Source organism: Haliotis rufescens, unplaced genomic scaffold (genome assembly GCF_023055435.1).
Source record: "Haliotis rufescens isolate VD_foot unplaced genomic scaffold, xgHalRufe1.0.p SCAF_78, whole genome shotgun sequence".
Lineage (NCBI taxonomy): Eukaryota > Metazoa > Mollusca > Gastropoda > Lepetellida > Haliotidae > Haliotis > Haliotis rufescens.
In genome coordinates, this window is record NW_025964370.1 from 540,995 (window position 1) to 562,712 (window position 21,718).

General features: G+C 47.6%; 1 protein-coding gene across 1 annotated transcript in view; it reads left to right on the top strand.

The window, feature by feature from the left end:
- Nucleotides 1-21,718, top strand: part of LOC124123138 (GTP-binding protein GEM-like) — a 102,827-nt gene that overhangs the window by 67,503 nt on the left and 13,606 nt on the right. The window contains exon 2 of the mRNA XM_046486411.2: nucleotides 18,463-18,548. Within this exon, the coding sequence (XP_046342367.1) occupies nucleotides 18,463-18,548 (86 nt within the window). The remainder of the gene's footprint in view (nucleotides 1-18,462; nucleotides 18,549-21,718) is intronic.

A 21,718-nucleotide genomic window follows, 5' to 3' on the forward strand; every position in this document is an offset into this window, starting at 1 on the left:
TGTCAGATATGATACGCCGACGTCATGTCAGATGTGATACGCCGACGTCATGTCAGATGTGATACGCCGACGTCATGTCAGATGTGATACGCCGACGTCATGTCAGATGTGATACGCCGACGTCATGTCAGCAGTTATTGGCTGTGTGGCTGTGACCGCATCAAAGCATTGCGTCAGTTTTTAGGTGCCCTTGGACCGGCCCCCGAGTGAGTCTCTCCAGCTATAACCCCCAACCATACACTAACGAAGGCACTTCTTTGTATTATTCACATTATAACCACGTTGTATGAACATCACTTTGTTCATGATGATATGTTTACACGTAGGATAGCCAATATTGGCTATTTTCAACTGTCAACCACTTTATTGAGGATCAATAGTTGAACGAAGGGAGATTGTGTCTACAAATTGTCAAAGAACATCGACCATCACCATGTGGAGCTTACCGGGTTCATTCAAAACTAGGACCAGAGGACAATGAAACGGAAAGAGATCGTGATACCACGTACTCGCGTGGGAGATGTCAGGCTAGAGACAGGAAGACACACTTCTTTGCCCTTGGATTACTGGAGACGATCCTGGCAGTCATGCTACAGGCGGCGTTCTAGTTATATCCCAGTCTAGGTTTGACACACGATCAGCGTTGTTTTATCGACTGTTAATTTACCACAGTCGACCATAATCTTCACAAATCTCTCATTCTGGATCCGTATGCTTTGCCTATCAATAGAACTTGTGTTTCTTCTGTATAATAGACAGTGGACATAATAATGGGACGTACGTTAGTTGTGTATTGTAGACAATAGACACGACAATTCGGAACGTTTGTGTGTTGTGTATAATAACCACTTTGGTATGGTGCTGACAAACCTGAAAACATAATCGGGTCGAAACGGGGATCCAATCCGCAGACATAGGATTCTGGAGTGCCAAAGGGACGTAACTCTCCGCTGCGAATTGCGGCGTATTAGACAAAGAACTAAACACAACACAGGAATTGTGTTATCAGATCACACCACATCTTTTATTAGTCTAATTGTGTTTCAAGCCTTTTGATTACTGAAGAAGCCGATAGCCAAGTCATCACATGTGCAATAATTCGCTGAGCAGAGTTGCGTCCCTTTAGCGTGTCAGGATCCCATGGTCACGGTTCGAACCCAACATTCGGATTGATGTTGAACTGTGGTCTGTCAGAAAAATACCCACGCTGGTGTGTTTTGCTAAAGTGGTAAACGTTACTATATTTATTTACGCTGGAAATTTAGCTGACACAATCATCACATAAAGACTGGCGACAACCCACCTCAATCACTCACTCACGTGGTTACAAACTGTTCACAATGTCACGCATTGCTGAGTGTAATCTTCCTCCTGTGTCGACCCAGCCGGGAGAGAAGAGCGGTGATCGTAGCAGGAAGTGGAAGGTCGGTGTATCGCTATATCATTTAAAGGTAACCATAGCACCCCCTCGGAATCCCTCTCTCAACGTTATGTCAAGGCTCACATCAAGCGATGAATTCGAAAATATGATTAAATCTGATGTCTCCCACACAGGATAATGATTAATGTGATTAAACACCCCCCTTTTAACAGATAAGAGTTGTCCACGAGGACAGAGCTGGATAGTCGATACTAACGCTATAACCGGGTAAGCTGATGATGGCAGGGTGTGGATATCAATACCGATGGTGATATTTCAAGCTGTCAAGTATATTGATATGTCGGAAGATGAACAGTGTGATACCCATGAAGGGTTGGATGCGCGATATGGGACGATGTCACCAGATGAAGATAAGGAAGATGAGTGGTAAGCAGCACATTGATCAGGGCCCCCCTGCATCTGTATCCAACACTTCCATAATGGCTTTAGCCTCAACGTACTGAAGTGATTACACGAGTGTAGAGTAAGCGAGTGGGCTGGGTTGTTTGGACTCTCGATTATGAACTGCACGTGCAACTCCGTGACGTCAACTGCTTCAGGACACATTGCAGGCAGTCACGTGACGGACGGGGCTGTTCTGTGTTCAGATAACGTCACATCTACAGTGGAAGGCGTGTTGTGCTTCACCAGCTATTCAGAAAGCACTCTTGTAATTTGGTTTTGTATAGTTTTTAATATGTTAGTTGTAACAGTTGAGTTTAATGATGAGAAGATATGACTAAACACAGGCGAGTACAGCGGCACAAGTATAAGGGCATTAAATTGGAATTAATCCAAACCTCAGACAGAGGTTTATCAGTGTTGTGAGTGAGTGAGTGAGTGACCTGCCACCGTGTGGCGGTGTATGGAAAGATGGACACAATCAATAATGATTTACAGCGTCTCTTTCTCTGCACTCCATTGCGTGTCCTTCACAGACTCTCGACCCATCAGACAAAAATTACTTATTGATTTAGATGAATATTTGTTTTCAAGTCACGCTCCGACTTGTTTATGTGTTGTTGAAGGATTATATGGAATTTTTGCGACAGAATTTACTTTCGGAAAAGACATTCAAAAATAATAAAACTTGGCAAAACACACATTCAGCATTCCACTCAAGGTAATGGGTATAGAGAAATGTTTTGTCGTTATTGGACAATACATGTCCTGTGTAGAAAACAGATCGATAGTGTTTATTGACGCACCTGCCCAGGAACGTATTTCTATGTGTTAAAGCAACTTGAGGTTACGTCTGTGTTAATTGCACGGCGCCAGGGACTTTATTTGTTTTGGGTTTGAGAACGTTTGGGGATAGTAATAGTTGGAAAGATGTAACCAAACTTTTAAAACAAAACACCAATCTCATTTGAATATAATCTTAGTTCTCGCTATCGTGTAACAAAGACCATTAGGGGCGCAGTAAAACACTGCAGGGAGAATGAACCATTAGGGGCGCAGTAAAACACTGCAGGGAGAATAAACCATTAGGGGCGCAGTAAAACACTGCAGGGAGAATAAACCATTAGGGGCGCAGTAAAACACTGCAGGGAAAATAAACCATTAGGGGCGGAGTAAAACACTGCAGGGAGAATAAACCATTAGGGGCGGAGTAAAACACTGCAGGGAGAATAAACCATTAGGGGCGCAGTTACACACTGCAGGGAGAATAAACCATTAGGGGCGGAGTAAAACACTGCAGGGAGAATAAACCATTAGGGGCGCAGTAAAACACTGCAGGGAGAATAAACCATTAGGGGAGGAGTAAAACACTGCAGGGAGAATAAACCATTAGGGGCGCAGTAAAACACTGCAGGGAGAATAAACCATTAGGGGCGCAGTTAAACACTGCAGGGAGAATAAACCATTAGGGGCGCAGTAAAAAACTGCAGGGAGAATAAACCATTAGGGGCGCAGTTAAACATTGCAGGGAGAATAAACCATTAGGGGCGCAGTTAAACACTGCAGGGAAAATAATCCATTTGGGGCGCAGTAAAACACTGCAGGGAGAATAATTCATTAGGGGCGCAGTAAAACACTGCAGGGAGGACAAACCGTTAGGGGCGCAGTAAAACACTGCAGGGAGAATAAACCATTAGGGGCGCAGTAAAACACTGCAGGGAGGATAAACCGTTAGGGGCGCAGTAAAACACTACATGGAGAAAAACCATGAGGGTGCAGTAAAACACTGCAGGGATAATAAACCATGAGGGTGCAGTAAAACACTGCAGGGAGAATAAACCATTAGGGGCGCAGTAAAACACTGCAGGGAGAATAAACCATTAGGGGCGCAGTAAAACACTGCAGGGAGAATAAACCATTAGGGGCGCAGTTAAACACTGCAGGGAGAATAAACCATTAGGGGCGCAGTAAAACACTGCAGGGAGAATAAACCATTAGGGGCGCAGTTAAACATTGCAGGGAGAATAAACCATTAGGGGCGCAGTTAAACACTGCAGGGAAAATAAACCATTTGGGGCGCAGTAAAACACTGCAGGGAGAATAATTCATTAGGGGCGCAGTAAAACACTGCAGGGAGAATAAACCTTGAGGGTGCAGCAAAACACTGAAGGGAGAATAAACCATTAGGGGCGCAGTAAAACACTGCAGGGAGAATAAACCATTAGGGGCGCAGTAAAACACTGCAGGGAGGATAAACCGTTAGGGGCGCAGTAAAAAACTGCAGGGAGAATAAACCGTTAGGGGCGCAGTAAAACACTGCAGGGAGGATAAACCGTTAGGGGCGCAGTAAAACACTACATGGAGAAAAACCATGAGGGTGCAGTAAAACACTGCAGGGATAATAAACCATGAGGGTGCAGTAAACACTGCAGGGAGAAAAAACCACGAGGGGCGCAATAAAACACTGCAGGGAGAATAAACCATGAGGAGATCAACAACGACAACGAGTCGTGAATTTCTTATATGAGATATCAACATCACATACGGCGTATTAAAGGATGGTGATAAAATGTACACGCTTTAAACATATTCACCCAAATTTGAATATGATGACTACCTGAATAAAACCAGTTTACGAACAGATGGGTTAAGTTGGTACTTCCCCCACATTCTCACACACCTCATGTCGATCATCTGTACCTTTCCTCCAACTACCGATGGACATATCCCATCTCCGAAATTTGTATATGTACGCATTGGGGGGGGGGGGGGGTTACGGCGGTAGTCTTACTTATATTTCATTGAAGTGATAGAATATATTTTAGTGATAAGTAATGGTTGTTGAGTTTACCTTATGCAGATTTAAATAATTAGACATAACCAATATTTATATTATATTACAGACGTTTGGTTAACTTAAGATAACACTTTAAACAACACAAAACAGAGATTATAGCCATTTAACTCCACCTTATTTAAGATTACATCTTTATGCTTTGCTCTGAGCAGTTCTGTTAGTTTATGTGCTGAGAGAGTATGCAGTGTAATCAAAGCATGCAGTTTAACAATAGGTGGCCCATCACCATATAAAGCTGGCCATGGGGCAATTGGTATGTTATACAGGACAGGTCCCCTTTGCATTCGTCACCACTCGCCCCATTCCGTAACATGCAAGAAGACTCGTCCCCCTATCGATGAATGTTATGTGCGAAAATACGACAAACCAATCATAAGGCGCGTTTGATTTCAAGTTGTTCATCAAACAATCCCTCAGAAATAATTTTTCATTTTACATATGTCTTGCATGTTAAAATATACCCAAGACACAGTTAAATGTGTTCAATCATACTGTATAATTCCGCATGTCCAGATGTGCTTTAAGTTGCATCTGAAATATATATAATATATGGGGAAATATATGTGAACCATTACGCAACGAGTTGACAATTGTTTAGGTATGCCCGTTTGCGCTAAGACGGAACCCGGTCGCAAAAATGGCTATGAGAGGGCACGAGTCGCTATTCGGCTTGTCACTGTGCAAACATATTACTAGTTTTCGTCTCATAATATGTTTGTTTTCTACTATTATATCACATTAAGATTTAAAATGAAATGTGCCACATTCTCATTCCTGATTCTGAAGGTACCACAGGCAAGTTACAATTTGTTCCACCATGTGCGCTTCATGACAGTAAAGGTACTTGCATCAAAAGGTAGGTATGTTTCCACAGCCTCTGGATCAAAGTTATCTGGTGATTCACTACAGCAACAATAACATATGTAAGTGATGTCAGCGGCTTGTGTTGGTTTGCCAGACATGAACTACACTTCTATTATGGATGCGGATGGGGTTCAAATTCCCCCTTGCGTCTGTCCATGCAGACCTACTCAGTACAACACACAATGTGTATTCCCCCTTGCGTCTGTCCATGCAGATCTACTCAGTACAACACACAATGTGTATTCCCCCTTGCGTCTGTCCATGCAGACCTACTCAGTACACTCCACAATGTGTATTCCCCCTTGCGTCTGTCCATGCAGACCTACTCTGTACAACACACAATGTGTATTCCCCCTTGCGTCTGTCCATGCAGACCTACTCAGTACAACACACAATGTGTATTCCCCCTTGCGTCTGTCCATGCAGACCTACTCAGTACAACACACGATGTGTATTCCCCCTTGCGTCTGTCCATGCAGATCTACTCTGTACAACACACAATGTGTATTCCCCCTTGCGTCTGTCCATGCAGACCTACTCAGTACAACACACAATGTGTATTCCCCCTTGCGTCTGTCCATGCAGACCTACTCAGTACAACACACAATGTGTATTCCCCCTTGCGTCTGTCCATGCAGACCTACTCAGTACAACACACAATGTGTATTCCCCCTTGCGTCTGTCCATGCAGACCTACTCAGTACAACACACGATGTGTATTCCCCCTTGCGTCTGCCCATGCAGATCTACTCTGTACCAGACACAATGTGTATTCCCCCTTGCGTCTGTCCATGCAGACCTACTCAGTACAACACACAATGTGTATTCCCCCTTGCGTCTGTCCATGCAGACCTACTCAGTACAACACACGATGTGTATTCCCCCTTGCGTCTGCCCATGCAGATCTACTCTGTACAACACATGGTGTGTATTCCCCCTTGCATCTGTCCATGCAGATCTACTCTGTACAACAAACAATGTGTATTCCCCCTTGCGTCTGCCCATGCAGATCTACTCAGTACAACACACGGTGTGTATTCCCCCTTGCGTCTGTCCATGCAGACCTACTCAGTACAACACACGATGTGTATTCCCCCTTGCGTCTGTCCATGCAGACCTACTCAGTACAACACACGATGTGTATTCCCCCTTGCGTCTGTCCATGCAGACCTACTCAGTACAACACACGATGTGTATTCCCCCTTGCGTCTGCCCATGCAGATCTACTCTGTACAACACACGGTGTGTATTCCCCCTTGCGTCTGTCCATGCAGATCTACTCTGTACAACACACGGTGTGTATTCCCCCTTGCGTCTGTCCATGCAGATCTACTCTGTACAACACACGGTGTGTATTCCCCCTTGCGTCTGTCCATGCAGATCTACTCTTTACAACACACGGTGTGTATCCCCCCTTGCGTCTGTCCATGCAGATCTACTCTGTACAACACACTATGTGTATTCCCCCTTGCGTCTGTCCATGCAGATTTACTCTGTACAACACACGGTGTGTATTCCCCCTTGCGTCTGTCCATGCAGATCTACTCTGTACAACACACGGTGTGTATTCCCCCTTGCGTCTGTCCATGCAGATCTACTCTGTACAACACACGGTGTGTATTCCCCCTTGCGTCTGTCCATGCAGATCTACTCTGTACAACACACGGTGTGTATTCCCCCTTGCGTCTGCCCATGCAGATCTACTCTGTACAACACACAATGTGTATTTCCCCTTGCGTCTGTCCATGCAGATCTACTCTGTACAACACACGGTGTGTATTCCCCCTTGCGTCTGTCCATGCAGATCTACTCTGTACAACACACGGTGTGTATTCCCCCTTGCGTCTGTCCATGCAGATCTACTCTGTACAACACACGGTGTGTATTCCCCCTTGCGTCTGTCCATGCAGATCTACTCTGTACAACACACGGTGTGTATTCCCCCTTGCGTCTGCCCATGCAGATCTACTCTGTACAACACACAATGTGTATTTCCCCTTGCGTCTGTCCATGCAGATCTACTCTGTACAACACACGGTGTGTATTCCCCCTTGCGTCTGCCCATGCAGGTCTACTCTGTACAACACACAATGTGTATTCCCCCTTGCGTCTGTCCATGCAGATCTACTCTGTACAACACACGGTGTGTATTCCCCCTTGCGTCTGTCCATGCAGATCTACTCTGTACAACACACGATGTGTATTCCCCCTTGCGTCTGTCCATGCAGATCTACTCTGTACAACACACAATGTGTATTCCCCCTTGCGTCTGCCCATGCAGACCTACTCTGTACAACACACGATGTGTATTCCCCCTTGCGTCTGTCCATGCAGATCTACTCAGTACAACACACCATGTGTATTCCCCCTTGTGTCTGTCCATGCAGACCTACTCAGTACAACACACGATGTGTATTCCCCCTTGCGTCTGTCCATGCAGACCTACTCAGTACAACACACGGTGTGTATTCCCCCTTGCGTCTGTCCATACAGATCTACTCAGTACAACACACGGTGTGTATTCCCCCTTGCGTCTGTCCATGCAGATCTACTCAGTACAACACACGGTGTGTATTCCCCCTTGCGTCTGTCCATGCAGATGTACTCAGTACAACACACAATGTGTATTCCTCCTTGCGTCTGCCCATGCAGATCTACTCTGTACAACACACGATGTGTATTCCCCCTTGCGTCTGTCCATGCAGATCTACTCTGTACAACACACAATGTGTATTCCCCCTTGCGTCTGTCCATGCAGATCTACTCTGTACAACACACAATGTGTATTCCCCCTTGCGTCTGTCCATGCAGACCTACTCTGTACAACACACAATGTGTACTCCCCCTTGCGTCTGTCCATGCAGATCTACTCTGTACAACACACAATGTGTATTCCCCCTTGCGTCTGTCCATGCAGATCTACTCAGTACAACACACGGTGTGTATTCCCCCTTGCGTCTGTCCATGGAGATCTACTCTGTACAACACACAATGTGTATTCCCCCTTGCGTCTGTCCATGCAGATCTACTCTGTACAACACACAATGTGTATTCCCCCTTGCGTCTGTCCATGCAGATCTACTCTGTACAACACACGATGTGTATTCCCCCTTGCGTCTGTCCATGCAGATCTACTCTGTACAACACACAATGTGTATTCCCCCTTGCGTCTGTCCATGCAGATCTACTCTGTACAACACACGATGTGTATTCCCCCTTGCGTCTGTCCATGCAGATCTACTCTGTACAACACACAATGTGTATTCCCCCTTGCGTCTGTCCATGCAGATCTACTCTGTACAACACACAATGTGTATTCCCCCTTGCGTCTGTCCATGCAGATCTACTCTGTACAACACACGGTGTGTATTCCCCCTTGCGTCTGTCCATGCAGATCTACTCTGTACAACACACGGTGTGTATTCCCCCTTGCGTCTGCCCATACAGATCTACTCTGTACAACACACAATGTGTATTCCCCCTTGCGTCTGCCCATGCAGATCTACTCTGTACAACACACGATGTGTATTCCCCCTTGCGTCTGTCCATGCAGATCTACTCTGTACAACACACAATGTGTATTCCCCCTTGCGTCTGCCCATGCAGATCTACTCTGTACAACACACGGTGTGTATTCCCCCTTGCGTCTGTCCATGCAGATCTACTCTGTACAACACACGATGTGTATTCCCCCTTGCGTCTGTCCATGCAGATCTACTCTGTACAACACACGATGTGTATTCCCCCTTGCGTCTGTCCATGCAGACCTACTCAGTACAACACACGGTGTGTATTCCCCCTTGCGTCTGTCCATGCAGATCTACTCTGTACAACACACGATGTGTATTCCCCCTTGCGTCTGTCCATGCAGATCTACTCTGGACAACACACGGTGTGTATTCCCCCTTGCGTCTGTCCATGCAGATCTACTCTGTACAACACACGATGTGTATTCCCCCTTGCGTCTGTCCATGCAGATCTACTCTGTACAACACACGGTGTGTATTCCCCCTTGCGTCTGTCCATGCAGATCTACTCTGTACAACACACGGTGTGTATTCCCCCTTGCGTCTGCCCATGCAGATCTACTCTGTACAACACACGATGTGTATTCCCCCTTGCGTCTGTCCATGCAGATCTACTCTGTACAACACACGATGTGTATTCCCCCTTGCGTCTGTCCATGCAGATCTACTCTGTACAACACACGATGTGTATTCCCCCTTGCGTCTGTCCATGCAGATCTACTCTGTACAACACACGATGTGTATTCCCCCTTGCGACTGTCCATACAGATCTACTCTGTACAACACACGATGTGTATTCCCCCTTGCGTCTGTCCATACAGATCTACTCAGTACAACACACGATGTTTATTCCCCCTTGCGTCTGCCCATGCAGATCTACTCTGTACAACACACAATGTGTATTCCCCCTTGCGTCTGCCCATGCAGACCTACTCAGTACAACACACGGTGTGTATTCCCCCTTGCGTCTGTCCATGCAGATCTACTCTGTACAACACACTATGTGTATTCCCCCTTGCGTCTGTCCATACAGATCTACTCTGTACAACACACGATGTGTATTCCCCCTTGCGTCTGCCCATGCAGATCTACTCTGTACAACACACGATGTGTATTCCCCCTTGCGTCTGTCCATACAGATCTACTCTGTACAACACACGGTGTGTATTCCCCCTTGCGTCTGTCCATGCAGATCTACTCTGTACAACACACGGTGTGTATTCCCCCTTGCGTCTGTCCATACAGATCTACTCTGTACAACACACGGTGTGTATTCCCCCTTGCGTCTGCCCATGCAGATCTACTCTGTACAACACACAATGTGTATTCCCCCTTGCGTCTGTCCATACAGATCTACTCAGTACAACACACGGTGTGTATTCCCCCTTGCGTCTGTCCATACAGATCTACTCTGTACAACACACGGTGTGTATTCCCCCTTGCGTCTGCCCATGCAGACCTACTCTGTACAACACACAATGTATATTCCCCCTTGCGTCTGTCCATGCAGACCTACTCTGTACAACACACAATGTATATTCCCCCTTGCGTCTGCCCATGCAGATCTACTCTGTACAACACACGGTGTGTATTCCAGAGGTGACCTGTTTGGCACCTAACGGAATATTTATGGAAATGAACAGGTTATAGTGCATGCATCCTTTACGACACCGTGACACAGATGTATAGCTGCAATCACGGGTACCACTGATATGTTAGAAACGTTCCTCATCCTCATGCTGTGCGACCCGTGAAGATCCGGGGTAGATTAAGTCTTCAGCAACCCATGCTTGCCGTAAAAGTCGACTACGCCGCACTCAGGAATATTCCAGCTGTAGGAAGGCGGTCAGTAAATAATCGAGTCTGGACCAGATAATCCAGTGATTGACATCATGAGCATCGATCCACCTATTCGGGATACGATTACATACACCAACTAGCGAGCCTGACTTCCCGATCCCGTTAGTCGCCTCTTAAAACAAGCTTGACACGTATCCGCGCGTCTGACACTCAACTCTGTGGGTTTGGGGGAATCACGGTCGGATCCAATGATTCCCCGGCTGTAACCTATAGAGGCCCCAAGAGTAATGTTACGTGGCTAAGGCTATTGACATATTTTCATTGGGCAATTAATTTGCACTGTTCTTTGCCGTGGTCAATATTTGCAGAGGTCGGCAACAGTTTTGTGTAATTGCGGGACACTGCAGGAAATGTTTGCCTTGGCTGACTCGGCCGCACGGGCTCCTCGGGCCGCGGTTCAGTCATGATGGAGGGATATAGGAGTACCACGACTCAGTGTAACGAGCGTGAGTCTACTGTCACAAGATTGCCTTCTGTTACACGTGGAGACGGGTATATTCATTGGTGGACATGTACGGGTATTTGTTCTGGCTGATGTTAGCACTGCGGCGTCGGTACAGGAGGCTGTCGTCAACAGCTGAACACACTCATTGCTTCTCAGGCTGTTATCGCCAATCTTCAGCTGCGGCTCTCGGGGAGTCCGCGACCTTCACGGAGAAGCTGCAGGGGTTGTCTCCCCCATGACGTGACACGATTCGGAGATCCAAGAGAATAAATAATTAGAGCAAATTCCATGTAATTGATTGATATTTGTCAGTGTTTGCATCTGTGTGCCGACACAGACGATCAGGGTGCCGTTGTACAAAACAACCTTAGCGCTACGACTGTCGTAAGTCTATATTACGGTATGGGAGTAACGATCACCTAAGCGTTAGGATCGCCCTGTGCAACGGCATCCAGGACTCCATGGCTTTAACAGTGACAGTCATGGTAGTAGTTTAAGCTCGCTTTGTGAACCGGGTCCAAGGCTCTGTGATATCACCTGGAGCAGGGCACGTGTGTCTATCTACACCTGGAGCAGGGCACGTGTGTCTATCTACACACCTGGAGCAGGGCACGAGCGTCTATCTACACACCTGGAGCACGGCACGTGTGTCTATCTACACCTGGAGCAGGGCACGAGCGTCTATCTACACACCTGGAGCACGGCACGAGCGTCTATCTACACACCTGGAGCACGGCACGTGTGTCTATCTACACACCTGGAGCAGGGCACGTGTGTCTATCTACACACCTGGAGCACGGCACGAGCGTCTATCTACACACCTGGAACAGGGCACGTGTGTCTATCTACACACCTGGAGCAGGGCACGAGCGTCTATCTACACACCTGGAACAGGGCACGTGTGTCTATCTACACACCTGGAGCACGGCACGTGTGTCTATCTACACACCTGGAGCAGGGCACGTGTGTCTATCTACACACCTGGAACAGGGCACGTGTGTCTATCTACACACCTGGAGCAGGGCACGTGTGTCTATCTACACACCTGGAGCACGGCACGTGTGTCTATCTACACCTGGAACAGGGCACGTGTGTCTATCTACACACCTGGAGCAGGGCACGTGTGTCTATCTACACACCTGGAGCACGGCACGAGCGTCTATCTACACACCTGGAGCACGGCACGTGTGTCTATCTACACCTGGAACAGGGCACGTGTGTCTATCTACACACCTGGAGCAGGGCACGTGTGTCTATCTACACACCTGGAGCAGGGCACGTGTGTCTATCTACACACCTGGAGCACGGCACGTGTGTCTATCTACACCTGGAACAGGGCACGTGTGTCTATCTACACACCTGGAGCAGGGCACGTGTGTCTATCTACACACCTGGAGCACGGCACGAGCGTCTATCTACACACCTGGAGCACGGCACGTGTGTCTATCTACACCTGGAACAGGGCACGTGTGTCTATCTACACACCTGGAGCAGGGCACGAGCGTCTATCTACACACCTGGAACAGGGCACGTGTGTCTATCTACACACCTGGAGCACGGCACGTGTGTCTATCTACACACCTGGAGCAGGGCACGTGTGTCTATCTACACACCTGGAGCAGGGCACGAGCGTCTATCTACACACCTGGAACAGGGCACGTGTGTCTATCTACACACCTGGAGCAGGGCACGTGTGTCTATCTACACACCTGGAGCACGGCACGAGCGCCTATCTACACACCTGGAGCAGGGCACGAGCGTCTATCTACACTTGGAACAGGGCTCATGTGTCTATCTACACCTGGAGCACGGCACGAGCGTCTATCTACACACCTGGAGCAGGGCACGAGCGTCTATCTACACCTGGAACAGGGCACGTGTGTCTATCTACACCTGGAGCAGGGCACGTGTGTCTATCTACACACCTGGAGCACGGCACGAGCGTCTATCTACACACCTGGAGCAGGGCACGAGCGTCTATCTACACCTGGAACAGGGCACGTGTGTCTATCTACACACCTGGAGCAGGGCACGTGTGTCTATCTACACACCTGGAGCACGGCACGAGCGTCTATCTACACACCTGGAGCACGGCACGTGTGTCTATCTACACCTGGAGCACGGCACGAGCGTCTATCTACACACCTGGAGCAGGGCACGTGTGTCTATCTACACACCTGGAGCACGGCACGAGCGTCTATCTACACACCTGGAGCACGGCACGAGCGTCTATCTACACACCTGGAGCAGGGCACGAGCGTCTATCTACACACCTGGAGCACGGCACGTGTGTCTATCTACACACCTGGAGCACGGCACGAGCGTCTATCTACACACCTGGAGCACGGCACGTGTGTCTATCTACACACCTGGAGCACGGCTCGAGCGTCTATCTACACACCTGGAGCACGGCACGTGTGTCTATCTACACACCTGGAGCACGGCACGAGCGTCTATCTACACTTGGAACAGGGCTCATGTGTCTATCTACACCTGGAGCACGGCACGAGCGTCTATCTACACACCTGGAGCAGGGCACGAGCGTCTATCTACACTTGGAACAGGGCTCATGTGTCTATCTACACACCTGGAGCACGGCACGAGCGTCTATCTACACACCTGGAGCAGGGCACGAGCGTCTATCTACACCTGGAACAGGGCACGTGTGTCTATCTACACCTGGAGCAGGGCACGTGTGCCTATCTACACACCTGGAGCACGGCACGAGCGTCTATCTACACTTGGAACAGGGCTCATGTGTCTATCTACACCTGGAACAGGGCACGTGTGTCTATCTACACCTGGAGCAGGGCACGTGTGCCTATCTACACACCTGGAGCACGGCACGAGCGTCTATCTACACTTGGAACAGGGCTCATGTGTCTATCTACACCTGGAACAGGGCACGTGTGTCTATCTACACCTGGAGCAGGGCACGTGTGCCTATCTACACACCTGGAGCACGGCACGAGCGTCTATCTACACTTGGAACAGGGCTCATGTGTCTATCTACACCTGGAACAGGGCACGTGTGTCTATCTACACCTGGAGCAGGGCACGTGTGCCTATCTACACACCTGGAGCACGGCACGAGCGTCTATCTACACTTGGAACAGGGCTCATGTGTCTATCTACACCTGGAACAGGGCACGTGTGTCTATCTACACCTGGAACAGGGCACGTGTGTCTATCTACACCTGGAGCACGGCACGTGTGTCTATCTACACCTGGAACAGGGCACGTGTATCAGCATCTTTTTACCCGGAGCTATTTGATAATTGTTGTGGCGTTTTTTACGTGACGCCCATGTGATTATAGCAGTGTATTCACTTTTAACAGTTAGATTCTTCGTATTTTTAGTCCTGCTCCGTGACCTACTTTAAACAAGCCCCTCCTCACTATCCTTTCATCATACAGTTCGTAATTACCCAGAGAAGAAAACATCACTGAGCCGACAATATGTCAAGCTTTCAACATTTCGTCCAGTTTGAAGCAAGTCGGGTGTATAGAGTACTGCCCTGTGCTGTCCGCCTCGTTGTCCGTCCTTCCAATGATCGTGCGGCATCCCGCTATCAAAGCTGTCTTTGAAGAGCAATCAGTGTTTACACGCGTCTAAATCTCATCACCTTCCGGGCGCTGTTGGGGGATATTGGCTAAATATCCTTATTTCCTCCTGTCGAAAGACCAGAATACATTAATTATTTGCTGTTATCAGACCTAAACGTGCTGACTTTGTAGCTGAGCTTGGATTATTGTGGCGCTTCAGCCTTAATCCATTGGTGTCAAATAACGACATTCCCCATGGCAGTCTGCAGGCTAGGTTCTGAGTAATTTCTATACAACTTGCATGTTGTGTGTGTGAAATGTTTTAGATGTTATCTGGTTTTTGCTTCTTCGTGTGCTGGTGTTAAGGCACTCCTGGACATAATGACATGAGCTACCTAAGGATTTCATCTTGTAGTGAGTTTATTAAGTGCGACATGGTTTAATACTGTTTTTATTCTTTCAGTGCGGTTTTTCGATAGAGCAGAGACCAAACAGTATAAAGCCATGCCAGTTCTGACATCATGGAAGCTACAGCTTCTAAACATTTCAGGACATTATCTGTTAAAGCCTCCACATGGGCAGGCGTAGCCTCCAGCCTCCAGCCTCATGTGGGCCGAGTCTTACTGGGGCTACACGCCACATTTCCCGAACACATTAGCTGTTAAATATGATGGGAATGCGCTTTTAATGGTCTTTGCTATTTCACAAAGCTGCCGCGGACGTTTTAGGTGATAATGACCGTCTGTTGACCGTAATGGTCGCCAGGCGGTGATTAAGACACGTTATGACAGGCGCCGTTGACCGTCGTTATTAGCTTTAAATACACAGTGGACGAAGGTGAGAAACAATAGTCCTCGTGTACAAACTCACTGGAGATTGGCAGAGAAGACATTTTAGAAATTGGATCGAATGTCGGATCATTTTCATCACCAACATGCGTTATCTCCCCTCAGTGTGTGATTGTCCTGCACAATTACCAACTGTATTCTCGTGTAACCAACATGTATCTCTGTAACAAATCATATATTTGGGTTAACGCTTACTTAGTAAAGTGCAGATTCTAGTACTTTTTTAGGTTGCGTCCCATCCGGGATTCGAACACACACACCCCGAGTGAGGCCCCTAATCGCCAGCACACAAAGTCACCGAGGCCAAAAGAAGTACTACAATCTGTACTTTACTAAGAAAGTGTTATCCCAAATGTGACATTTGTTACATTTGACAACCATCTGAATGTCATTTTGTATTCATGAGTTACCTCCCCTGAGTGTGTGATTGTCCTGCACAAGGACCCGAGTGGGGCCCGAGTAATGCCACCATGAGTTATCTCCCCTGAGTGTGTGATTGTCCTGCACAAGGACCCGAGTGTGGCCCGAGTAATGTCACCATGAGTTATCTCCCCTGAGTGTGTGATTGTCCTGAACAAGGACCCGAGTGTGGCCCGAGTAATGTCACCATGAGTTATCTCCCCTGAGTGTGTGATTGTCCTGAACAAGGACCCGAGTGGGGCCCGAGTAATGCCACCATGAGTTATCTCCCCTGAGTGTGTGATTGTCCTGCACAAGGACCCGAGTGTGGCCCGAGTAATGTCACCATGAGTTATCTCCCCTGAGTGTGTGATTGTCCTGAACAAGGACCCGAGTGGGGCCCGAGTAATGTCACCATGAGTTATCTCCCCTGAGTGTGTGATTGTCCTGCACAAGGACTCGAGTGTGGCCCGAGTAATGTCACCATGAGTTATCTCCCCTGAGTGTGTGATTGTCCTGAACAAGGACCCGAGTGGGGCCCGAGTAATGTCACCATGAGTTATCTCCCCTGAGTGTGTGATTGTCCTGAACAAGGACCCGAGTGTGGCCCGAGTAATGTCACCATGAGTTATCTCCCCTGAGTGTGTGATTGTCCTGCACAAGGACTCGAGTGTGGCCCGAGTAATGTCACCATGAGTTATCTCCCCTGAGTGTGTGATTGTCCTGCACAAGGACCCGAGTGTGGCCCGAGTAATGTCACCATGAGTTATCTCCCCTGAGTGTGTGATTGTCCTGAACAAGGACCCGAGTGTGGCCCGAGTAATGTCACCATGAGTTATCTCCCTTGTGTGTGTGATTGTCCTGAACAAGGACCCGAGTGTGGCCCGAGTAATGTCACCATGAGTTATCTCCCCTGAGTGTGTGATTGTCCTGAACAAGGACCCGAGTGTGGCCCGAGTAATGTCACCATGAGTTATCTCCCTTGTGTGTGTGATTGTCCTGAACAAGGACCCGAGTGTGGCCCGAGTAATGTCACCATGAGTTATCTCCCCTGAGTGTGTGATTGTCCTGCACAAGGACTCGAGTGTGGCCCGAGTAATGTCACCATGAGTTATCTCCCCTGAGTGTGTGATTGTCCTGAACAAGGACCCGAGTGGGGCCCGAGTAATGTCACCATGAGTTATCTCCCCTGAGTGTGTGATTGTCCTGCACAAGGACTCGAGTGTGGCCCGAGTAATGTCACCATGAGTTATCTCCCCTGAGTGTGTGATTGTCCTGAACAAGGACCCGAGTGGGGCCCGAGTAATGTCACCATGAGTTATCTCCCCTGAGTGTGTGATTGTCCTGAACAAGGACCCGAGTGTGGCCCGAGTAATGTCACCATGAGTTATCTCCCCTGAGTGTGTGATTGTCCTGCACAAGGACTCGAGTGTGGCCCGAGTAATGTCACCATGAGTTATCTCCCCTGAGTGTGTGATTGTCCTGCACAAGGACCCGAGTGTGGCCCGAGTAATGTCACCATGAGTTATCTCCCCTGAGTGTGTGATTGTCCTGAACAAGGACCCGAGTGTGGCCCGAGTAATGTCACCATGAGTTATCTCCCTTGTGTGTGTGATTGTCCTGAACAAGGACCCGAGTGTGGCCCGAGTAATGTCACCATGAGTTATCTCCCCTGAGTGTGTGATTGTCCTGAACAAGGACCCGAGTGTGGCCCGAGTAATGTCACCATGAGTTATCTCCCTTGTGTGTGTGATTGTCCTGAACAAGGACCCGAGTGTGGCCCGAGTAATGTCACCATGAGTTATCTCCCCTGAGTGTGTGATTGTCCTGCACAAGGACTCGAGTGTGGCCCGAGTAATGTCACCATGAGTTATCTCCCCTGAGTGTGTGATTGTCCTGCACAAGGACCCGAGTGTGGCCCGAGTAATGTCACCATGAGTTATCTCCCCTGAGTGTGTGATTGTCCTGAACAAGGACCCGAGTGTGGCCCGAGTAATGTCACCATGAGTTATCTCCCTTGTGTGTGTGATTGTCCTGAACAAGGACCCGAGTGTGGCCCGAGTAATGTCACCATGAGTTATCTCCCCTGAATGTGTGATTGTCCTGAACAAGGACCCGAGTGTGGCCCGAGTAATGTCCTAATGTTTCAAACATTGTGTAGGAGCTCATGATAGTGATGCATGCATGATACTGATAAAAGCCCTGAAAATATTAAACAAACATCAACACAGATCTAACGATTGACTAAAAGCACAAGATATATTGTACTTGACAAGCACCTGTTGTATTTTCAGATGGAGAGAGAGAAAGAGTAGTGTCAGTGTTACTGGACGGAGAAGAATCCACAATAGACTTTCTAGACCCTGACTCGGATGAAACAGTAAGTACAGTCTACAATCACTTGCGTACAGTGAGTACAGACTACCAACACATGCGTACAGTAAGTACAGGCTACCAACACTTGCGTACAGTACGTACAGACCACCAACACTTGCGTACAGTGAGTACATACTAGATTGACCAGTCGTCTGAGTTGCGTCCGTTGGGCACCCCAAAAACCTTTGATTGTGGGTTCGAATCACGGTTCGCCCCGTTTCTAGGTTTGTCAGCACCATACCCGTGCACTTGGGGTTCACTCAAGTGGTAAACGTCATCACTTCATCACTTCGGGCTTTGCTCCCATATTAAGCTGCCACGCCGTGTTATAACTGGAATACTGTCATACGGACAGACGGAAGACCTTAATACATATTAACCTATGAAACTAAAGTAATACATAAATATAGAAATACATGCTATTATTTACATGTCATTTTTTCAGTCATTAAATGTATAGAGATGTCAGATTACATCAGCACTATCAGAAGTTAACATCTTTCAAAATGTCGTTTAACACTCAGCACTAGAGCTAGTAGAAAACATATAATACTGGGTACAATATAGGTGATGGTAGAATGATGAACACCTAACTGGGATGGGAATATGAGATGGTGTCTTTTTTGTCATCACTATATTACTCTGGCGCATCACGAACATGAGTTGGTGTTTTGTCGTGTTATCACTATATTACTCTGGTGTATCACGAACTTAAGATGGTGTCTGTCTTGTCATCACTTTATTACTCTGGTGCCTCACGAACATGAGCTGGTGTCTGTCTTGTCATCACTATATTACTGTGGCGCATGACGAACATGAGCTGGTGTCTGTCTTGTGATCACTATATTACTCTGGTGCATCACGAACATGAGCTGGTGTCTGTCTTGTCATCACTATATTACTCGGGTGCATCACGAACTTAAGATGGTATCTTTCTTGTCATCACTATATTACTCTGGTGCATCACGAACCTAAGATGGTGTCTGTCTTGTCATTACTATATTACTCTGGTGCATCACGAACATTTGATGGTCTGATCAATAACTCATTCCGTCAAAATATGATAGAAGAAATAAATTACATTTATATCACATCCGACAAGCCCCAGTAAGCCGTAAAGAGTGAATCACTGTGGCCAGCCAGGCAGGGTAGATCTCACACAGGAGATTGACAAGTTAAAAAGACCTTTTAAGATTCGTCCCATATTTCCTCATTTGGCATCACATGTTGCCTCCAACGCACAACCACAACCACAACCACAACCACGTCTTGATGGCACTATGACTCCCACCACACAGTCCTGCCTATGGCAATGTAACAGCAAGGACATTTACCAGAAACACTCGGATGGAAATTATGTTTTGTCTCAATAGATCAACCCAGGCATTAAATGATCTGCTGCCACAGAGACCCATGCTGCCGAGGTGGCACCGGGTTTACCGAAGTTCAACCACTGGAATCGATGATGTGCCAGGGAATGACAAAAAGATACTGTTTACTCGAGAATCTGACCAGTTGAGACTCACCGGCTGCCAGGGGGCAGATATAATACATCGCTAACTGCAATCTGGGGGCGAGGACACGAGGAGGTGGTTGATGGATATCGAATCAGCCTTGGCTGAAAGCAAGATACAAACCTCACACGACACACCTAAACATGTCAAAGCTGTAAATTGGTGAATAGCTGCAACATCGCTGTTGCGGCGTGAAGCACTTATCACTGAATCACTTGTAGGTTCCTTGTGTACACTGTAATTTAACAACATAGGGAGAATCGGGTATCATATGTCGAGATTGCCTTTTTGTTTTCTTCTTCGGGATACAAGATACACACAAAGAAAAAAGTTAGGCAAACCCTAATATATTTCATTATTGTTTGGTCCCAATATTTGTAACATTCATGAATGATATAATTCCGGGAAGAATTATTTTTTCTCGAGATGATGTAATCAGTCATGCGTGACGAAAGCTCACATGTCATGCATGGTATGCTCGTGCAGCATGCTACCCTCGAGTATCTCTAAAAGCTGTATATCCAACTCTTAAAATTGCTTTCTTAGGCTCGGTTTTAAACAGTTATTCCATGACATTGTGTGACCATGCCACGAAGGCGATTATAAAACGCCACAAGATAGCAAATAATCGGCATGTATAACGCAGGAATGTCTTGTAATGCCATTGGTCGGAATTTGGGGTATCATCACACTGTCGTAAGCCATCTTGTCGAGAAACAGGTTTCTACAGTACCGTCCCAGATCCGGAAGACCTCCTGTGACGACACATCGCGAAGACAGAGACCTTCTTCGTCTCATACGCCGTGAACCCTTTTTAACAAGTACTCGTCTGAGCCAGCTGTGGTTGCCCAATCATCAGGAACCGGCTGAAAGCAGCAGGACTGAGAGCTGGACGAGTCATAAAGCGTCCCTTGTTGAGAGATCACCACAAAGGTGCTCGTTTAGCATGGTGTATTGCGCGACACTTGAATCTGAGAACTTGGAGACGGATCCATTGGTCAGACAAAAGTCGCTTTCTGCTCCAAGTCACTGATGGAAGAACGAGAGTTTGGAGGCACCGGAACACGGCCTACACCCCCAGGAACGTTAAACCGACTGTTGCATACGGCGGGGGCTCGGTGATGGTTTGTGGGTGTATCTCTCATGATTGCAGGTTGGATTTGGTCACCATAAGGGGCAACTTAATAGGAGCTCAGTACATCCGGGACGTTTGGAGGCCAGCCGTCGTTCCTCATTTTGACAACCACACTCTTGCTACTCGACCTCAGTACATGGATGACAATGCCAGACCTCATCGTTCGTATGCAGTCGTTGATTACATGAGGACCAATGCAATAACGACTCTACCCTGGCCAGCAATGAGCCCAGATTTGAACCCCCTTGGACATGTTTGGGATATTCTGGGGCGGCGCATACAGGCACGAGATCCTCCTGTACAAGATTTACACCAATTGGAAGCAGCATTGCATCAGGAGTGGTTGTTGTTGACCCATCAACAGACCCAACGTCTGACTGGAGGCATGAGATGTAGGGTGGAATGCGTCATCCGGGCACGTGGCGGTTAGACCCGCTACTGATCTGTTTCACGTGTCATGTCAAGTAGAGACTTTAAGGAACATTTTCACATGAAACATCAAACGTAACTCATTTCCTTAATCCT